Here is a 16,987-nt window from a genome sequence, read left to right as displayed (position 1 = left end):
AGAGTCTGAATTCTTAAAAATTCCAAATAAACATGTAAGAAAATACATTTTTGCAGAATTTAAAATGTGAGATAAAAAAGTGACAATACCTTTCGGAGGATGGAGTTTATGGCCAGTCTTCTCACACCACCCAACGGGGTGAATATCCAGAGCATCTGCATTTACCCAGAAGTCATAGCAATCAGAATACCCATCAAAGTGCAGTTTTATCCGGTATCCACAAACCTGAAACACGGAAAGCAGGCTGAGTGATGAAAAAACAAAAACGTCCAAAATATTTGTGTACGTGTACAAAAATAAATTAACGTGGACATCAAGTATTACATAGCCTATGTTAATCAAAGCACCCACGTGAAAAGCAACAAAAACAGCAAACAAACGACAAAACCTAAACGCAAAGGCTATGATAGTGGGAAGAGCTGAACTTCAGTGTTCTGGCATGATCCCCAGTTACACTAGGAGCACATGGATACGGGGTGAAGAATCTCCCACATGCACATGCCCTCTCTCCATTCCCTATGTTGTACCAGCACATGTCATCAAGGAGAGCCGGCAGGGAAGCAGGCAGCCCGGCACAGGGCAACAGCTCCTGCAGAGTGGGAGGATGCCCAGGGTGGAAGCCCTGCTGAGCGCTGTCAGATGCCGCCTCTCTATCCTTTATAAAGCTCCGCACAGGGTGATATCCGGCCAGATCAAGGCTGGTACAGACAAGGAGAGAAGTCAATAGACTCCCCTTCCCAGCAGTAGCCAGACTGGGAGAAAGGAAAAAAAAGCCTCCTCTAATTCATACTTAGATGAGACAGGCTCCCTGGAATGCCAGTGAGAACACACTTTATGTAACACTCGCTGGACGCTGAGGACGAACATCTGCCTAAAGGGCCCCACTTGGGGAAGTTCCGAGTACAAAGGTCACACGGGTTTATGGGGCCTCAGCTGGGTCACGCTCTGTGTTGGGCTCTTAGAGACAAGCTCAGCCTCTCAATTCTCTTCCCACTAGCACAGCAGATGTGTTCAAGTGGAACCACACCCCACACCAGACCTCTAACCACTCCAGGAGCACCTGCCCCACAGAAGCCTGAACAAGAAGCTTGAGGCTAGAGCACAGAGCCAGGGCAATTAACAACCCCCAAATAATTAGGTAGCTGTACAGTTACTGCCATGGAAAGTTCTGTAAAACATATTGTTAAAATTCAAGTGGCAGAACAAACTAAGATGACTCAGTTTATGAGAAAAATTACAGACGTGCGAGTCCGTGTGTGTGTTTATGTGTATCTGTTTCTGTGTGCACGTATACACATTACGTGTGAACATACATACACATAAGTATACGTATTTATACACACATTTATATACCTACCTACACACACACACATATATGAAAATCACAGTAAAAAAGTCTGGAAGGATATATGCCAAAATATTAACAGTGATTTCTTCTCAGAAGTGGGAGTGATAAGGGAGAGGCAAAAGGAAAAGGATGGACTTTTAACATTTTATCTTCGATACTAGTATTTTTTAATTAGAATGTATTGATATGTTACACATATAAAATTTACCACTAAGCTGACACCCCCAGAGAGACTGGGGCCCCTCGGCAGAGCCGAGACCGAGACCCCTGGATGCACAAGCTCTCAAGAAGGGCAGGTGGCTGTCCCATGACATCACCCCACGCCAAGAAGCTCAGGGGCTGCTTGTCTTATAAGCCTTGGAGGGAGGCAAACCCACCCTCCCTACACTCAGCTGTCTCTGGTGAATGTCTAAGAAACAAGCCCCGTTAGTAATTTCTCCCTCCAGTCCCTCAGGGTCATATGGCTCTGAGCTTCTGCCCCCTTGAGCCAACCTCCCTCTGAGAGAGAGACTGCTCCCCCCGCAATCTCTCTACTATGCCTTATGCCCTCCGGAACCCTATGCTTTGGGAAACGGTCTCCTACGTCCTCAACCTCCTTGTTAAAAGGCATATCTAGCTTGTCCCTCGGAACCCTTCCATCAAGCAGAGTCTGCTCCCACTTCTCCCACTGGCCATCCCTCTGAGGCCTGAGGAGGGCTGACTACCTAGGCTACACCACACTTCTAGGCCTGTTCTCCACTCTGCTCCTCTAAGGCCCGTGCCATGTGGCTGCACGCCCCCGCCCTTATCATTCATCATCCGGAATGCTAACCTCCCAAACATCCCTTCTCACTCATCAGACACGAAGCCCTGGCTTCCTCCCTTCCTCTCCGTCCTGAGTGGTTCCCTCATGCACATGGATGACTCATCCAGTCCCTGGTGCCCCTACTCCCTGCGTTTCCTCTCCACTTCAAACGCTCACTCCCACGGAGCCTGTCTCATCAGAAAGTTCCCTGCCTCTCAACTGTTAAATTAAAGCATCCAACCCCATGAAGATGGCCTCCTATTCAGTCTGCTGGCCCCGTGACTCCCCACACACTTCTTCCTCCGTCTCAGCGAGAACTCTAGCCTCTCACACTGATCCTTCTACTTTCTCCTTAGCCTCCTCCTCACCCCGAGCCTTTCTTCCTTAGTAATCACCTAAAACATTTTCTTGCCAATATTTTTAAATCGTTGCCCTGATGTCCTTCCCAAAACATTTGCCTGACAAAATTCCATTATCCCAAGTATCCCCCTGGCCTGCACCCAGACCTGGTCTAGGGGCTGGTGCTGAGGGGGAAAACTGACATAAGCCAATCTTCCTTATTCATGGGTTCTGTATTTGTAAACTCACCCACTTGATTGAATTTGTAACTCAAAATACTACTTGTGTTTGGGGACATGTGCACGCACAGAGTGGTGAAAGATCTGAGCTGCTCGTCGTGAAAGTTCCCAGCTGAGGCTGAGAAAGGCTACTGCCTTCTTGTTTCGTATCTCACACTGTGAGCCAAGTGTCCTTTGCACAGTCTATTTAGTGCCACATTTTTCCCATTTGTCCTTTCTGTTGGTGATTTTGCTGTTTAAAATGGCCCCAAGCATAGTGCTGAAGAGCTGGCTAGTGTTCCTAAGGGCAAGAAGGCTGTGGTGTGCTTACGGACATGTGCACGTTAGGTAAGCTTCACTGGGCAGGAGTTACAGGGCTGTTGGCTGTGAATTCAATGTTAATGAATCAATACGAGAGCAATTAAATAAACAATGGCAATTCAGTGAAATGGAATACTATCCAATGGTTAAAAATATTATGTATATATGATATAAAAGATGCATTGTCAGAAAAGCAAGTTGCAAAATATTATGCAACATTTATATGTAAAAAAGAGACAAATATACGTGTACATAATTTTACAGGCAGAGAAAACATCTGGAGGGAACACAGTGAACTCATTAGGGTCTTTATCTCTGGGATATGGAATGAGGAAAAGATGAGGTGGGATCCAGGACTTTTATTTGTCATAACGTATGCTCTTACACTAGTTGAAGTTTTCATGATGATCAAACATTACCGCTATAATAAGAAACTACACAAGCTGAAATAAATCTCCTTCAAAACCAAGAGTTGAAACACACACACACCTTAGAAAGGTCACTTTCTCCTCTATAGCTAAACTTCTTGAAGGCAGTGTCCCCTTACTGAATCTGCTTCCTCACAATGCTTTCATAAAACTCAACTGTTTTGAGAACTAACACAAGCTAGTATATGGAAAGCCTTTTGCTCAGCATCTGTCCCACAGTACCCTCTACGTACCTGTACATTATTATTTACTGTGACTGTCATCATCCAGCTATCAGACGTCACTATGTTCTGTAGGAGCCAAGCTCCTTACAAATTCACTAAGTCACTAAAAGAATACTATGATAACTAAAACTAATACTCAAGAGCATCCTATTCTTTTGGAGGGAATTTTTAAAAGATATATACCCCTGGCTCAAGGGATGGAGCAAGGTAGAGGCTAGCACAGGAGGAAAAAAATAAATTATAAGAAGTGTCCTCACTAATACATTGGACTAAGATATATACAATTGACTTGTACAATTTTTCCTGAAAAATTTCACACAGACACCTAGAAATACTAAAAAAATATAAATATCTGTTGGTGTGCTCCTTGTGTTAAGGAACACAGTATGGCAGAAGCTACGGAGTCAGATGGACCTGGGTCAAATCTTGGTTCTACCACTTTGAAGCTGTGTGGCCTGTATACGTCACTTAAACTCTCTGAGCTTCAGTTCTGTCATCTACAGAACAGAGATGAAAACACATGAACTGTACAGGGTTCTTGTAAAGATTAAATGAGTAAATGTACACAAAACACTCGGCACCATACTTGGCATGAAGGAAGCACTCAACAAAAGGCACCTTTTCTCATTATTAAAACCCAATAATCACTGTTTTATTTTAGAGATAAAGACAAAGCAAAGCTTACCTCAGCCACAGTGAGGACGCAATACACGGACTGATGCTCGGGGTCCACGCCTTCTAATTTCATGCCAACTTTAAACCCATTTTTGTTATATGGGAAGGATTGATACTGAAATGAAAAATCACCACAGTTTTAGTATTTTATTCTGAAGGCCTAGTTAAAAATATGAATAATTACCATTCTTAAACAAAGACTATTTAACTGAATACATAAATAACTCTTAAAAGTCCAAAAGGAAAAATTCACCAAATAATCCAATGGAAAATGGACAAAGACTATAAACACGTGACAGAAAAGGAAATTTAAATATCTTACATATGTGAAAAGATGCTCAACCTCACCCGTAAGAGTCACACAAAGTAAAACTGCACTAAGAGATCTTTCACCTATCAGGTTGGTAAAGATCAAAAAGTTGGATGACACCGTGTTGGCTAGGCTCTAGAGACAGACACACAGAGACGTCCCTAGGAGGGATGCAAACTGGTACAACCCTTAGCAATCTCATGATAGCTATAAAAAAAGAATATTCTCTTTGACTCAGCAATTCTAATTCTAGGAAATTATCCATCAGAGATACCCACACATGCAAAATGATAGGTCTGAAAGGTTAGTCACTAAAACATTTATATGTCACAAGATTCATATATATATATTCCATGTATACATACAGTATCCCATCTCATGTCTGCTCCATAATAATTTAAGCTGCTCCCTAGTGACTGACATATGTATGTCATATGCATGTGGGTGTCATATAAATGTCAGTATGTCATATATGTGTCATGTGTTGACATATATATATATCAACCCAAAGGGAGCAGCTTAAATTATTATGGAAGAGACATGAGATGCAGTATCATACATTAATATAAAAGAATGATGAAGGGAATCATGAACCGAGATGGAATAATTTCCAAACCAAGTTAAAAAGGCAAAGTCCAAAACAGTACGTGTGACATGTATGTCATCATTTGGTTTAAGATGGGGAGGAGAGGATTTGTGTATAAACATCACTTATCTGTACAGATAATTTTCTAGGAAGGGAACATAAGAACTGTTAACAGGAACCCCTGCAGGAGGGGCAGACAGGGACCTAGAGGTCAGTGCTCCGAGGGACAAACTCAAATCTTCTAGTACTTCTATATTTTTAATACATGAATGGATTACTGACTTAAGCAATTAGCTGTATTGAAATTTTCAAAAAAATGTAAATAAGTCTATTCTGCAAAGGACTAAAGTAACAGAAAATAATGATATAGAACAAGTTCATATGTGATTACTATAAGTTACATGTTCCTAATGTAGATTTAATCATCCTAACATTTACTATTCATCACTTTTTTAAAACTCCTCACATTCATACATACACAACAAGATCAATGGCAGATAAAATAAAATAATTTCAACCAGGGGTCAGCAAACCACGGTCCGTGGGTCCAAGCAAGCCCACCTGCTGTTTTTGTAACTCAAGCTTTACAGGAATACAACCATGTCCGCTCATTTATATACAGTCTCTGGCCGCTTTCACTACAGCCACAGTTTAGCTGTTGCAACCAAGACCAGATGCCCCACGAAGCCTGAAATACTTACTAACCGGCTTGTTACCAAAAAAGTTTACTGACCCCTGTTTTAACACAGGAGCAGCGGCTCCTACTCAGAACTCCACTTGGTGTCTGTGCTTTTAACTGATTTTAAATCACTTGTGATAAAACATTTCACTATAGTTAAGATGATGCAGTAATCCATTTTTAGATGTTTTGTTGTGACATTACATAAACCTCAATAACTCATTTTTATTCTCCCAAAGCCAAGAGGTTGACAGAAAATTTCATGCCGGTTTTCATTTATCTACTAGTTTGTCAGTAGCAGTACAAGTTTCCCTCTTAAAATTAGGGAGTGAAAGCCCAGTAAATGTTGACAGAAGAGAGCATGTGTGCGTGTCAGTGTATACCCATGCACGTGGCCCTGGGGGAAGGTGTGCATACATTAATGCTAGCTACCCCTCCACATAAGTAGACAAGTGAACAACAATATGTTTGAGAAATTATCCCAAGTCACAATTCCTAAACAGAGGATGGAAACGCCAATACTAATTCCAGATCAGTATTCCTGCTCCTTTGCCCCTACAGACAATGCTCTCCAGAAGGCCCGTACCTCCTTGAACAGTTTCGCTGGCACTGCCACAGCTTTTTCCTCTTCCAGGTAGGATGCCCAGCACCAAGTTTTCTTTCCTTTAGGAGGCAAACCTGAAAGGCAAGTGCGACTAAAATGGTAGAATTTCCAAATCTAGGAAATCACAGAAATATATTGCAAACTCTCACTTCCCCAACTATCATGAGGCCTGACTCTTCTCTTACCGCCACAGCTGGTATTTCTCAGTCTCTTCCTGGCTCCTCTACCAAAGAAACAAGAACTAAGAAGTGAACCGTGGTGCACATCCACAGTTATGAGGGTTGAAGAAAGAAACAGAAGAACTTAGAGAAATTGGAGAAGATACAGGAGGAAACCAAGATAGAAAAGCGTCATGGAAGCTACAGAAATTGAGTGCTTCTAGAAGCAGGATGCTCAAAAAATTTTCCCTAGGAGATCAAGAAATTGAAGACCGAGACAAGTCCAGCACATCGAGTGATGAAGGAAGGGCTGCTAATCTTAGAGGGTGGGGGGGCTCAATCCAGCGAGGGCCAGACTTTGCACAGTAGAAGGATAAAGATATGGAGTCAGCTAATATTGATTTTACTTGAGATCAATTCAAATAATGGAAATGAAAGGAAGAGTGTAATAGCTTGATGGGTAACAAAATTGGGGGAAAGGCATTTTGGGGATGAGATTTGAACAGGCTAAGATGGAACTGATGAGGAGAAAAAAAACTCTGAATACCTAAGGGGGAAAAATCAGTGACTGAAGGAATCACGTCCCAGAAGAGCCAGGGCCCAGAGAGCAGAAATTAAGAGGGAGGACGAGAAAGCTTAAAGACATTTTGAGGCAGAGAGCAGAGTGATCTCAGTGATGAAACACAGAAAGGTACTGAGACGGTAAACCTTCCTCAAGAAGGTAAATGTTAGGCGGGGTGCTTGAGGAGGGTAGAAATATTTCTCATTCTGTTTTTTTAAGTTTGGCAACTGCACTAACATCTGTTGCCAATCTTTTTCTTTTTCTTCTTCTTCTTCTCCCCAAAGCCCCCCAGTACATAGTTGTATATTCTACTTGTAGGTCCTTCTGGTTGTGCTATGTGGGACACCCCCTCAGCGTGGCCTGATGAGCAGTGCCATGTCTGCCCCTGGGGATCTGAGCCAGCGAAACCCTGGGCCACCGAAGCAGAACGCGCGAACTCAATCACTCAGCCGTGGGGCCAGCCCTCTAACTCTTTTTGAGGAATCAAGAGATGAACAAGTGAAGAATGCATCTAATCACTGAAGAGGAGCATTGGGTTCATGGTCCTGATGTGTAGGGACAACATGCCTGGGCAGGTCAGAGGAGGGGCTGCGCAAAGTGGATGACCTACATGAGGGAATGGCCAGGCAGATGTGAGAGGTCAACTGGACAAAGCTGAGTGGAGGACACTGAGGCCTCTATGGACATGACCTAAGGTCCATGCAGAATATGGTGGCTAGTAAACCCAGTCAAGTATTAAAGCGAAGGGCCTGAGAACTGGATTCTTCATGAGAATAAAGTGTTGCCTGAGGAACAATGAAAGAAAAAAGGTACCACATCAGGAGGTTGTGGTTTGAGAGGAAACACTAAAAACTCAAAATTCTTAGGAAATGAACAAGAAGAGAGATTTCAGTAAAAGTGCAGAAGTAGAGGATACCTGCTCAATGGAAAAAGAAAAATGTTCTCATGTTTGCCTTAGAAAGTTACTAATTTCCATTTTTTTCCCTCTCTACTTCTTCAAAACCCTAATTTTTACTGACAAAATTTAATCAAAGAAAAACCCACCGCAATACTTTACGTACCATAGTGTTCATTAAAATTAAGACTAAAACATCTACCTGGGTGAAATATTTTCATTTTCATGAAGTTACAAGAAAACCCTTTCTTTTAACAACTCACCCTGCTTCAACACAGCCGAATCAGCCCGTCTTTTCCTTCGGGCCCTCTGTGAGCCCCTCAGGATTCTTCCATCTTGTTTGTTCTCCTACAATAAGAAAGGAAAATTATGATTTTTAGAAGTTCATGAAATTGGCACTAACGAAAAGTTAGAGAGCTGTCAGAAAGTATTTTTTTTTTGTACTTTTCTTCAATTTCACTTCATAAGTTTCAAGGAAAGTAAAAATATAGGTCATTTGAGAACTGTGTTGCTTTTGGCCTGAGATCATTACAAAATAAGAACATTTCCAAGAATTCCATTCTGGAATAGCACAGATATCGCTCCAGTCTCCTTGAAACGCTTTCCCCTCTTAGCTCCTTGACCACCCTGTGCTGGTTTTCCTCATACCTCACAGGCCCCTCCTTCTCAGTCCCTTTCCTGATGCCTCTTCCAATCCAGTCCCCTTCTCTGCTCTATCGAATCCCTCTCCCTAGGTTTTAAAGATCACCTGTATGCCCAATATCCCCACTTCATATCTCCAGCCCTGACCTCTTCCCTAACTTCACACTCATAGAACCCAACTGCCTACTTAGGATCTTCACGAGGATGTCTAACAAACATCTCAAACTCACAATGGCCAAAGAACTCTAGATTCCATACTCTAGTCTTGCCTTTCCATTCTCAATAAATAGCATCATTATTCAGTCAATTGTTAAAGCCAAAAACATAAGAGTTATCCCTGATTCCTCTTTCCCTCACACATCCTGACAACCCTACCTCTAACATCTGTCCCAAACCCACTGACTTCTATCTTACATGGCACTCTTAGCTAGTCCACTCCAATAAACTTGTAACTGGTTTCCCTGCTGCCACTCTTGCTCTGACAAGTCAAAGCTAGAGTGATCAATCTAAAACATAAATCCTATCAAAGTTTTCCCTTGCCTTCAGCTTTCCAGTGGCTTCCCATCATACTCAGGATAAAATGCAAACTTATTACTCTGGTTTACCTACCATAGAGCCCCACATAGCTGGGACCTCTTCAGCTTCATCTCATTCCACTCTCCCCTAACCCCCAAGGCTCAACCATACTGTTTTTTTTTCTAATATCCTCAAATAAAACATGCTACATACATGTGTTCTTACGTTAGGGACTTTTCCCTAGCTGTTCTGTTGCCCAGGGGCCTCCTCACTCCTAACTTTACAAAGTCGGCTCCTTCTTATTACTCAGATCACATTGTTCACAGCCAACCTTCACTGGGAGGCCTTGTTGACAGCCCCACTTAAAGCATTCAGCCAATCCTCGTGCCCTATTGTAATTCCCAGCATAGCACTTAGCACAGGCTGACATTTCTCCTGTTCATTTTGTTTACTGTATGTCCCCTTAACAAGAGTATAATGTCCCTGAGAGGAGAGACCCAGTCTTCCTGCTATCTTATTCCTACCCGTATTCCCAGCTCCTAGAACAGTGACTAGCAAATAACTGTTGCTCAATATGGATCTCAAGGGAAATGCTTCAAGACCTCAAAGTTCTTTTTTCATATAGAGCCATTAATATATACTTTAGGGATAGATATGTATGTTTTGATTAGCACATTTTGAATTAGTTTTCCCAAAATATACCTGACATTGATCTGCCATTTTCTACCTACTCAACATAGTTTTATGAGATACGTTTGCAATTTACCAAAATGGGATCGGCAATTTGCTATCGAGAGGAATTTAAGATTCATTTGGGAAACTAAAGGTTTTGCTGCTGCCTCTCTCTCTCACTCCAGCAATAAATTCCAGGACATCCTACTTCTTCACCCTGAGGAAGGGGTACTATTATTTAGTATTCCCATTGTGCCATGACGACAGTGACACACAGAGGGGGAGGCATTTAACTTGCTGATGGTAATGCAGAGAGTCACGGAATCAGCACTGGAAGTCACGTAAGAGGGTGCAGAGCCAGCACCTTTGACCGCGATGCTACACTTAGGAAGCACCCCGTGCTCCCTGGTAGTCGTGAAAGAGATACTCACCAATTCATCATCCCGCTCTTCTCCATCCTCCTTGGAGTCGGCTTTCAGAGATAATTTTGGTTTTTTCTTCCTACTACACTTAGGATCTTCTTCCTCATTGTCTTCTCCCATGTCTCTTTCCTCCTTCTGATCTCTGTTGTGTTTATAAACCCAAAATAGTGACAGGAAACAATACCTATCAAACATCTACATGTTGATTATCAATACAGAGTTTTTTTTAAAAAAGTCACCCTCCAAAGGAAAAATATTTAGCCATCAGGAAAAATGCAGAGGCATTAAAATATCATAAATAAGGAACATTCAAACCATCGTCATGGATGACACTGTTAAGGTAGAAAGTGGAAGTTAGCTTATACATTAATTTCAAAAGGGGACCAGCACTATATGTGAAACAGGTTCTAACAAGTTTAAAATTATTTCACATCTGCCATCCATTCTAATAAAAGAACCAAATATTTAGAGATATTTCAGTCTTCGGGGCAATTGTAAATCAAAGATCTAGCAATTATTAAGAACGACAAGTCCAAATGAAATAGGCCAAGTGTAACTTTGTAAAATACCAGTTGGCCAACAAAAACAGATAATTCCCAAGCCTGTAATGATTAAAACACATAGGAAATTCCACTAAAATATAAATGTCAAGTCATTTATTTGTAGTATACAAATATATGCAAGAAATACACCTTCTCGGGGATAAGCTGAACTTTGTCAGACGGTCCCCAAATGGCAGTCGTACACCACTGTCATTCACAGCTGATGTCCCTGTCTCGTACTCCTCAGTCCAGCCTGCGATCAGGAGTAACATAACCCATCATACTACTCACTACGGCCATCTTCCCTCGGCTGAGTCACCATGAGCAGAAGCTCTATCTCATTTGTGGAGTTTTAGCTGATTTACCTAACAACCCCCGAAATATAAACAAACCTGTGGTTCTATAAACATCAGTATTATCAAAATGTGTATGTAGCCCAGAGAAATTTAAATACTCTTAGCTGGAGAGCAATCAAATGTAAGCAAAAGGCTAAAGGAAGAGGCAGAAGTTGTACTGCAGGTAGGACTTAGGCCATACAACTCAGATCAGACATGACCGAAGTCACCAGGTCCAGCAATGGCATCAGGGTCCATGTGACTCTAAAGAAAAAGCCTCCGAAAAAAAGGGCATGAATGGGTGAGAGACGTCACAGAGCCTCTGTATTCCCATGCACCAGGACCTTGGACTATAAAACCACTTTATAAATGGAACAGGGCAAAAACCTACTTGTCTTTGATATGCCGAGCGCAATTCTGGCTGCAATAGTTTCCTCCAGAAAGACACTCATCTACGTTGCCATACTGACAACAGTTCTCACAGAATTGAAGCCCGTCTACTTTCACTGGATCCTTCAACCTGAAAGGCATCCCAGTCTTCTCTGAAAAGACTACAAGATGAAAAGAAGAATAAAAATATTAAAACCATGACCAAAAATATTCCAAAATACATTTAAACTTTTTCTTCTAATAATTTTGTTAGCAACACCATTAAAGAATAATGTTTGTTGAATGAACGAATGATCAAACTAGAGCATTTTAGAGGGAGAAGACGATGGGCTTGGCAGGAATCACTCAAATAAATTTACACAACAAAAAAAATTCTGCAGAAAAGATAAACAAAAGCTTGTCCAAGGCTTTTTCTACAGAATTCAAAGTAAAATGAAGAAAATTTCATTAGTCACTAAATGCAGAAGATGAAACCATCAATCTCCAGAATCCTATTTTACAGATGTATCTTTGACAAAATTTTAAAAGGTTATCTACGTTATTTCATGTTTATAACCTGTTGATGAGTAATTCTGTTTTGCTAAATCAATGTCTCTCTATTTTACCTTTAATGTGGCAGAGCTCTTGAACCATAATTATCCAAATCATTTAGGAACTCACATTTCCTTTCGCCTGAATTGTTAGGCTCATCATTCATTCAGCAAACATTTATTAGGCACCAATTTACACTAGACACTGATCATGACAGTACAGACCTTGCCCAAGAGAGCTCACAGTCTGGAAGAGAAGACAGGCAAGAAAACCAATATTTATAATAAAATGTGATACATGCAATAATTGAAGCATGAACAAGTCCCAGAAGTAGGAGAGAGGAAGAAGTGATTCATTCGGCCTGGGGTGAGGTCAAGGAAGGACTTCCTGATAGAAAGCCTCAACAGGGTTTTGAAGGCCAAAGAGGAATTTATCCACTGGACGAAAAGAGAAGCGGCATCCTGGCCAGAAGAAACAGCGCAGCAAAGGCAAAGAAGCACGAAACCACAGGAGGTGTTGGGAGGACTACGCGGAACTCAGTGCTGCAGGCACCGTCAGAATACAGGACAAAGAAGGGAAGAGAGCTGAAGAGACCAAGCGGGCCAGTGGGTGCGTGCTGCACAGATCTTTGCATGTTTTGCTCAAGAGACAATGAGAAATTGGTGAAGCGTCAGAAAGGCATCTGCACAAGTTCCTCTGACTTCAGGGAGCAGGATAAATTGGGTGAAATCAGGAGCAGAGTGATTCTTTAGGAGATGTCTGCAATAGTTCAGGTGAGAGTTGGTAAGGGCCTAAATTAAGGCAGTGGCAGTGATCATTAGTAGAAAAAGCCAGATCTGAGACATATTTAGGAAATAAAAAACAAGAGGATTGAGTTAACAGGCTATGGGGCTGGGGGGAGGACAAATTCAGGATGACTCCTAGATTTCTTGCTTGTCCCCTGTAGGGATGGTGCTACCACCACCAACTGAAATATGGGGTACAGAAGAAACAGCAAGTTTGGGGGGAGGGGAGAGAGAAATAGAAAATGAATCGCATTTCAGACATGTGGAGTTTGAGGTACCTGTGGGACATCCAGGTGGAGATGTCCAGTAGGCAGGTGGAAATACGGGCCTGGAGCTCAGGGGACAGGTCGGGGCTGGAGATATAGATTCAGGAGTCATCAGCATATAGGTGTTAGTTACAACCATCGGAGTAGATGAGAAAAAAGTGGCAGGCTTTTGCTAAATCACCTGGGTAGGCTATTACAACATGGATTTACTTGACAATTTCCAATTAACCTTGTTCTAGCACAGATCTGGCATTAGGAAAGAAGACAGTCTATAGTTACTTTAAAATATTAAAAGCTGGTTCCATCTCAGTTTCGTTAAAGAAATTTACCTAAGAACATGTGACATGAAGATCACCCAGGCTTTTCCAAGTTCCAGCCTATTATAAACCCTTAGATATTCTCATTTTAAAACTCTCAAAAGAAAGAAATGACAACGCTGATGACCCGTTCTTACCTTCTTGAGCGGTTGGTACCATCCAGGTTGTGGTAGCTGTTGCTTTTTTAACATTTTCCATTTCGCTCTCATCTGTAATAACTTCCAGGGCTCCAAACTCATTTACCCGAAACTAGTGACAAAATGGTAGAAAGGAGGTGAAATTTACAAAAGAGCCCAGAACAGTATCATTTAATAGCTGACATATATATAGTCTTTAAGCAAATTAATTATGCTTTAAAAGTTAATTTAAGCAATTAGATCGAGAGAAGCCTTCTCTCAATATTAAGCCTTTTGCATTTTACTAATTTTGGAACTCAGGGAAGGGGGACTAGAATGAAACAGCAAGGCATTTCCTTTTTTTTAAGATGGGCCCTGGGCTAACATCTGTTGCCAATCTTCCTCTTTTTTTCCTTTTTGTTTCTCCCCAAAGCCCCAGCAGACAGTTGTAGAACCTAGTTGTAAGTCCTTCTAGTTCCTCTGTGTGGGACACTGCCTCAGCATGGCTTGACAACCAGTGTGTAGGTCCGCGCCCAGGATCTGAACCAGCGAACCCTGGGCCACCCAAGTGGAGCGTGCCAACTTAACTGCTACGCCACCCGGCCAGCCCCAGCAAGGCACTTCTTAAGGGTATCAACAACCAACCCTGCACTGGCCTGGGGAGTTGCCAGCTCACTTACATGGCCTGAAATTTCAAACACCATTTTTTTTGCTGAGACTTTTTTCTAATTCGATATTACTGCTATTTAATAATCAAAGTTAGTAAAAGGGGCATTATTGTCTCCCCAGCAATCAACGTGTCTCATCCAGTTCACAGAGAAGGAATATCTCTGTTCCAAAAATAATGACTCACACATCTTTATCTTTATATTCCAAGACGTGAATGAGGAAGGCTGAAGCATGAGCCCAATGATCCCCAGCTCTCCACTTCCTCTTTCTCTCATTGTTCTTTAGAATTCTCCAGAATAGTCACCTCTAGGCCTCCAAAACAACGTGTAATATCTATGAGATCTGAACTAGTCTACCAGCTACAGGCCAATTTTATCACTAGAAAGTAAGGGCATTTTGATTTCACAGACATTTTGACTCCAAATATTGAAAATCCCTTCTCATCTTATGGCAAGCATCAAACCAAGTATGTTTCTGCAACAGCCTGGCTGTTCTGTGTGTGTGTTGAAGGCTTACCCACTACCTACGTGCAGGGGCCCCATCCTCTTTGAAACAGCTAGTTCATAGTTCAAAGTTTTCTCTATTTCTTCTGTTTTTCCATAAAAAAGAATATTAGAAATCCACTAATTTTAACAGGTAATAAAAAGCTACAAAGCTCAAAATTCAAAAGGATTATAAAACTTTTTGCCTAAAGTTTTTAGATCTTTCACAGAAATATATATGAGCAGACAAATATTTAGTATTGAAACAAAGCCTTATATTTCCCAAACTAAAGAAAATCTATTTGGTCAACATACCAATGGAATGATTTATTTTACCAAACTAGACTCAGACCACAAGTCAGAAAAATCTTAAGCAAAAATTACCAATAATTATTCCTTCCACCAGGTGAAAATAGCACCTTAAGTAAGTTTCTGCACATAGTCTACAATGATTAAAAGCCATGTAGACTGAATAAGTTGAAATAGATAAGGGAAGGGAAATATTTTCTCCCTATTACATGTCCAGATACAAGTTCCCAGGTATCACATGTAGACTATGCCTGGTTAGGTGTGTTCACCTAAAAATGTCAATCTAGGAGGTAGCAAAAAGTTAACTGGAATGAAAGGAGCTAAAAATAACTTTACTTTGTGGAAAAAAAAAATTTTTTTAAATGATCAACTCTGAGAATAGACTATTCCAAAATAAAGCTGACAGTACCATCTACTGGGCAAGAGCAGAAAAAACAAGCCATGATTATTAATTAATGATATTAAAGAATATGACAAAATAAATTCTGAATGAAAATTTTTACAAAAACCAAAAAACCAATAGGCATGAACTTTATAATTCAGTACAGGCAAGTAAGGTTATATTTGTATATGATGACATTAATTTATACTTATTAGGCAAATACAAAATGCGAGAAATAGCACCAAATATTTACATTACACAGAAAGCCTCCTGTGGCTTAAGTTTCCAAATTTATGCTAAACCGCAAGCCACCGTGCATCTCAAACACTGAGGAGAACAGCACTGAGTGGAATTTTCAAATCGCACTTCAGACCTCTGACACCTGGAAGCTTTAGGCTCAAATACTTTCAAAGTTAAAAGGTGAAATTCCCACAATACAACATTTAATCCCATTATCTTTTCCTTCTCCTAATATTTATTGCTAGTAACTGACCTAGAGCCTAAGTACAAAGTCAAGAGGTAATAACACTTAGGGACACAGTGAACCCCTGTAAGCCAGGGATCCATGGATTGATTTAGGGGTTGGTGAATCCCATGAAATAAATGCAAAATGATGGTATGGGCACATATCTATTTTTCTGGGGATAGGGTTCATAAATTTCATCATATTCTCAAAAGCACCCTATGACCCTGAAAAAATAAAGAACATCTATTCTAACCAAAGTTACTTTATCTCAAAAATTAACCTGAAAGTGTTTCCAAAGTATACGATCATATGCAAAAAGATACAGGATCACATTTTTTTTTCTGGCTTCTCACTTTGGATTTACTGTATTTTCCACAATATTACTACTATCATAGAAAATGTTGGACAATATAGGTTGTTGGGTGCTGCTAACATAACTGGAGTCCCACAGCTGGAATTCCAGAAAGAGTGCCACATTTCCTAATATTTTTTTTTCCCCAGTAAAACACTCACATTCTGAAACCGGTAAAGCTTTTACAAATGGTTCTGGAACCATGGAAACTTGATATTACCACTTTTATTTCTTTTTCTTAATGTTACCTGTTCTTTTAACCTAGACATCTAAAAAGCAGTATAAAAATTTATCAGGTGACTCCATTCTATAACCAAGAATATTAAAATCATAAACTTTACAATAGGGATTTATTAAAAAAAATCAAACAGACTGGGTGACTTTGTAACTTTTTCTGTTACTGGATAAATCCAGGTTAATCAGAAACCATTATGCCTGAAATATATAAGCAGTTGCAAAGGTTTCTGTCTGTTTGTTTGGTTTGAACTACATTTAGCTGATTCAATTTTCTTCTTTATTTTTGCTTGTAGAGGCCAAGGATCTTTTGCCTATTTTTTCCTGTCTTTAACCATAGATCATTAAAAGACACTGCTGAGGTTACTATTTTTGATTCATTATTTTCAATGTTGAAGTGTGAGTTTTACTCACCAATATGTTTTATG

The 16,987-nt window shown here is 40.7% G+C and overlaps 1 protein-coding gene across 19 annotated transcripts in view; it reads right to left on the bottom strand.

Annotated features, from left to right (window-relative positions):
- Positions 1–16,987, bottom strand: part of L3MBTL3 (L3MBTL histone methyl-lysine binding protein 3) — a 112,433-nt gene that overhangs the window by 70,566 nt on the left and 24,880 nt on the right. For 11 of the 19 annotated variants that reach the window (XM_070557050.1, XM_070557041.1, XM_070557049.1 and 8 more), the window contains 8 exons: positions 13,687–13,798; positions 13,245–13,319; positions 11,652–11,811; positions 10,393–10,525; positions 8,395–8,479; positions 6,499–6,590; positions 4,348–4,452; positions 90–225 (listed from right to left, as the gene is read on the bottom strand). In XM_070557050.1, the coding sequence (XP_070413151.1) occupies positions 90–225; positions 4,348–4,452; positions 6,499–6,590; positions 8,395–8,479; positions 10,393–10,525; positions 11,652–11,811; positions 13,245–13,319; positions 13,687–13,798 (898 nt within the window). The remainder of the gene's footprint in view (positions 1–89; positions 226–4,347; positions 4,453–6,498; positions 6,591–8,394; positions 8,480–10,392; positions 10,526–11,651; positions 11,812–13,244; positions 13,320–13,686; positions 13,799–16,987) is intronic. The other 8 variants (XM_070557061.1, XM_070557054.1, XM_070557058.1 and 5 more) reach the window with 1 other exon arrangement.

Source organism: Equus przewalskii, chromosome 9 (genome assembly GCF_037783145.1).
Source record: "Equus przewalskii isolate Varuska chromosome 9, EquPr2, whole genome shotgun sequence".
NCBI lineage: Eukaryota > Metazoa > Chordata > Mammalia > Perissodactyla > Equidae > Equus > Equus przewalskii.
This window is presented reverse-complemented; position numbering and strand designations above follow the sequence as displayed.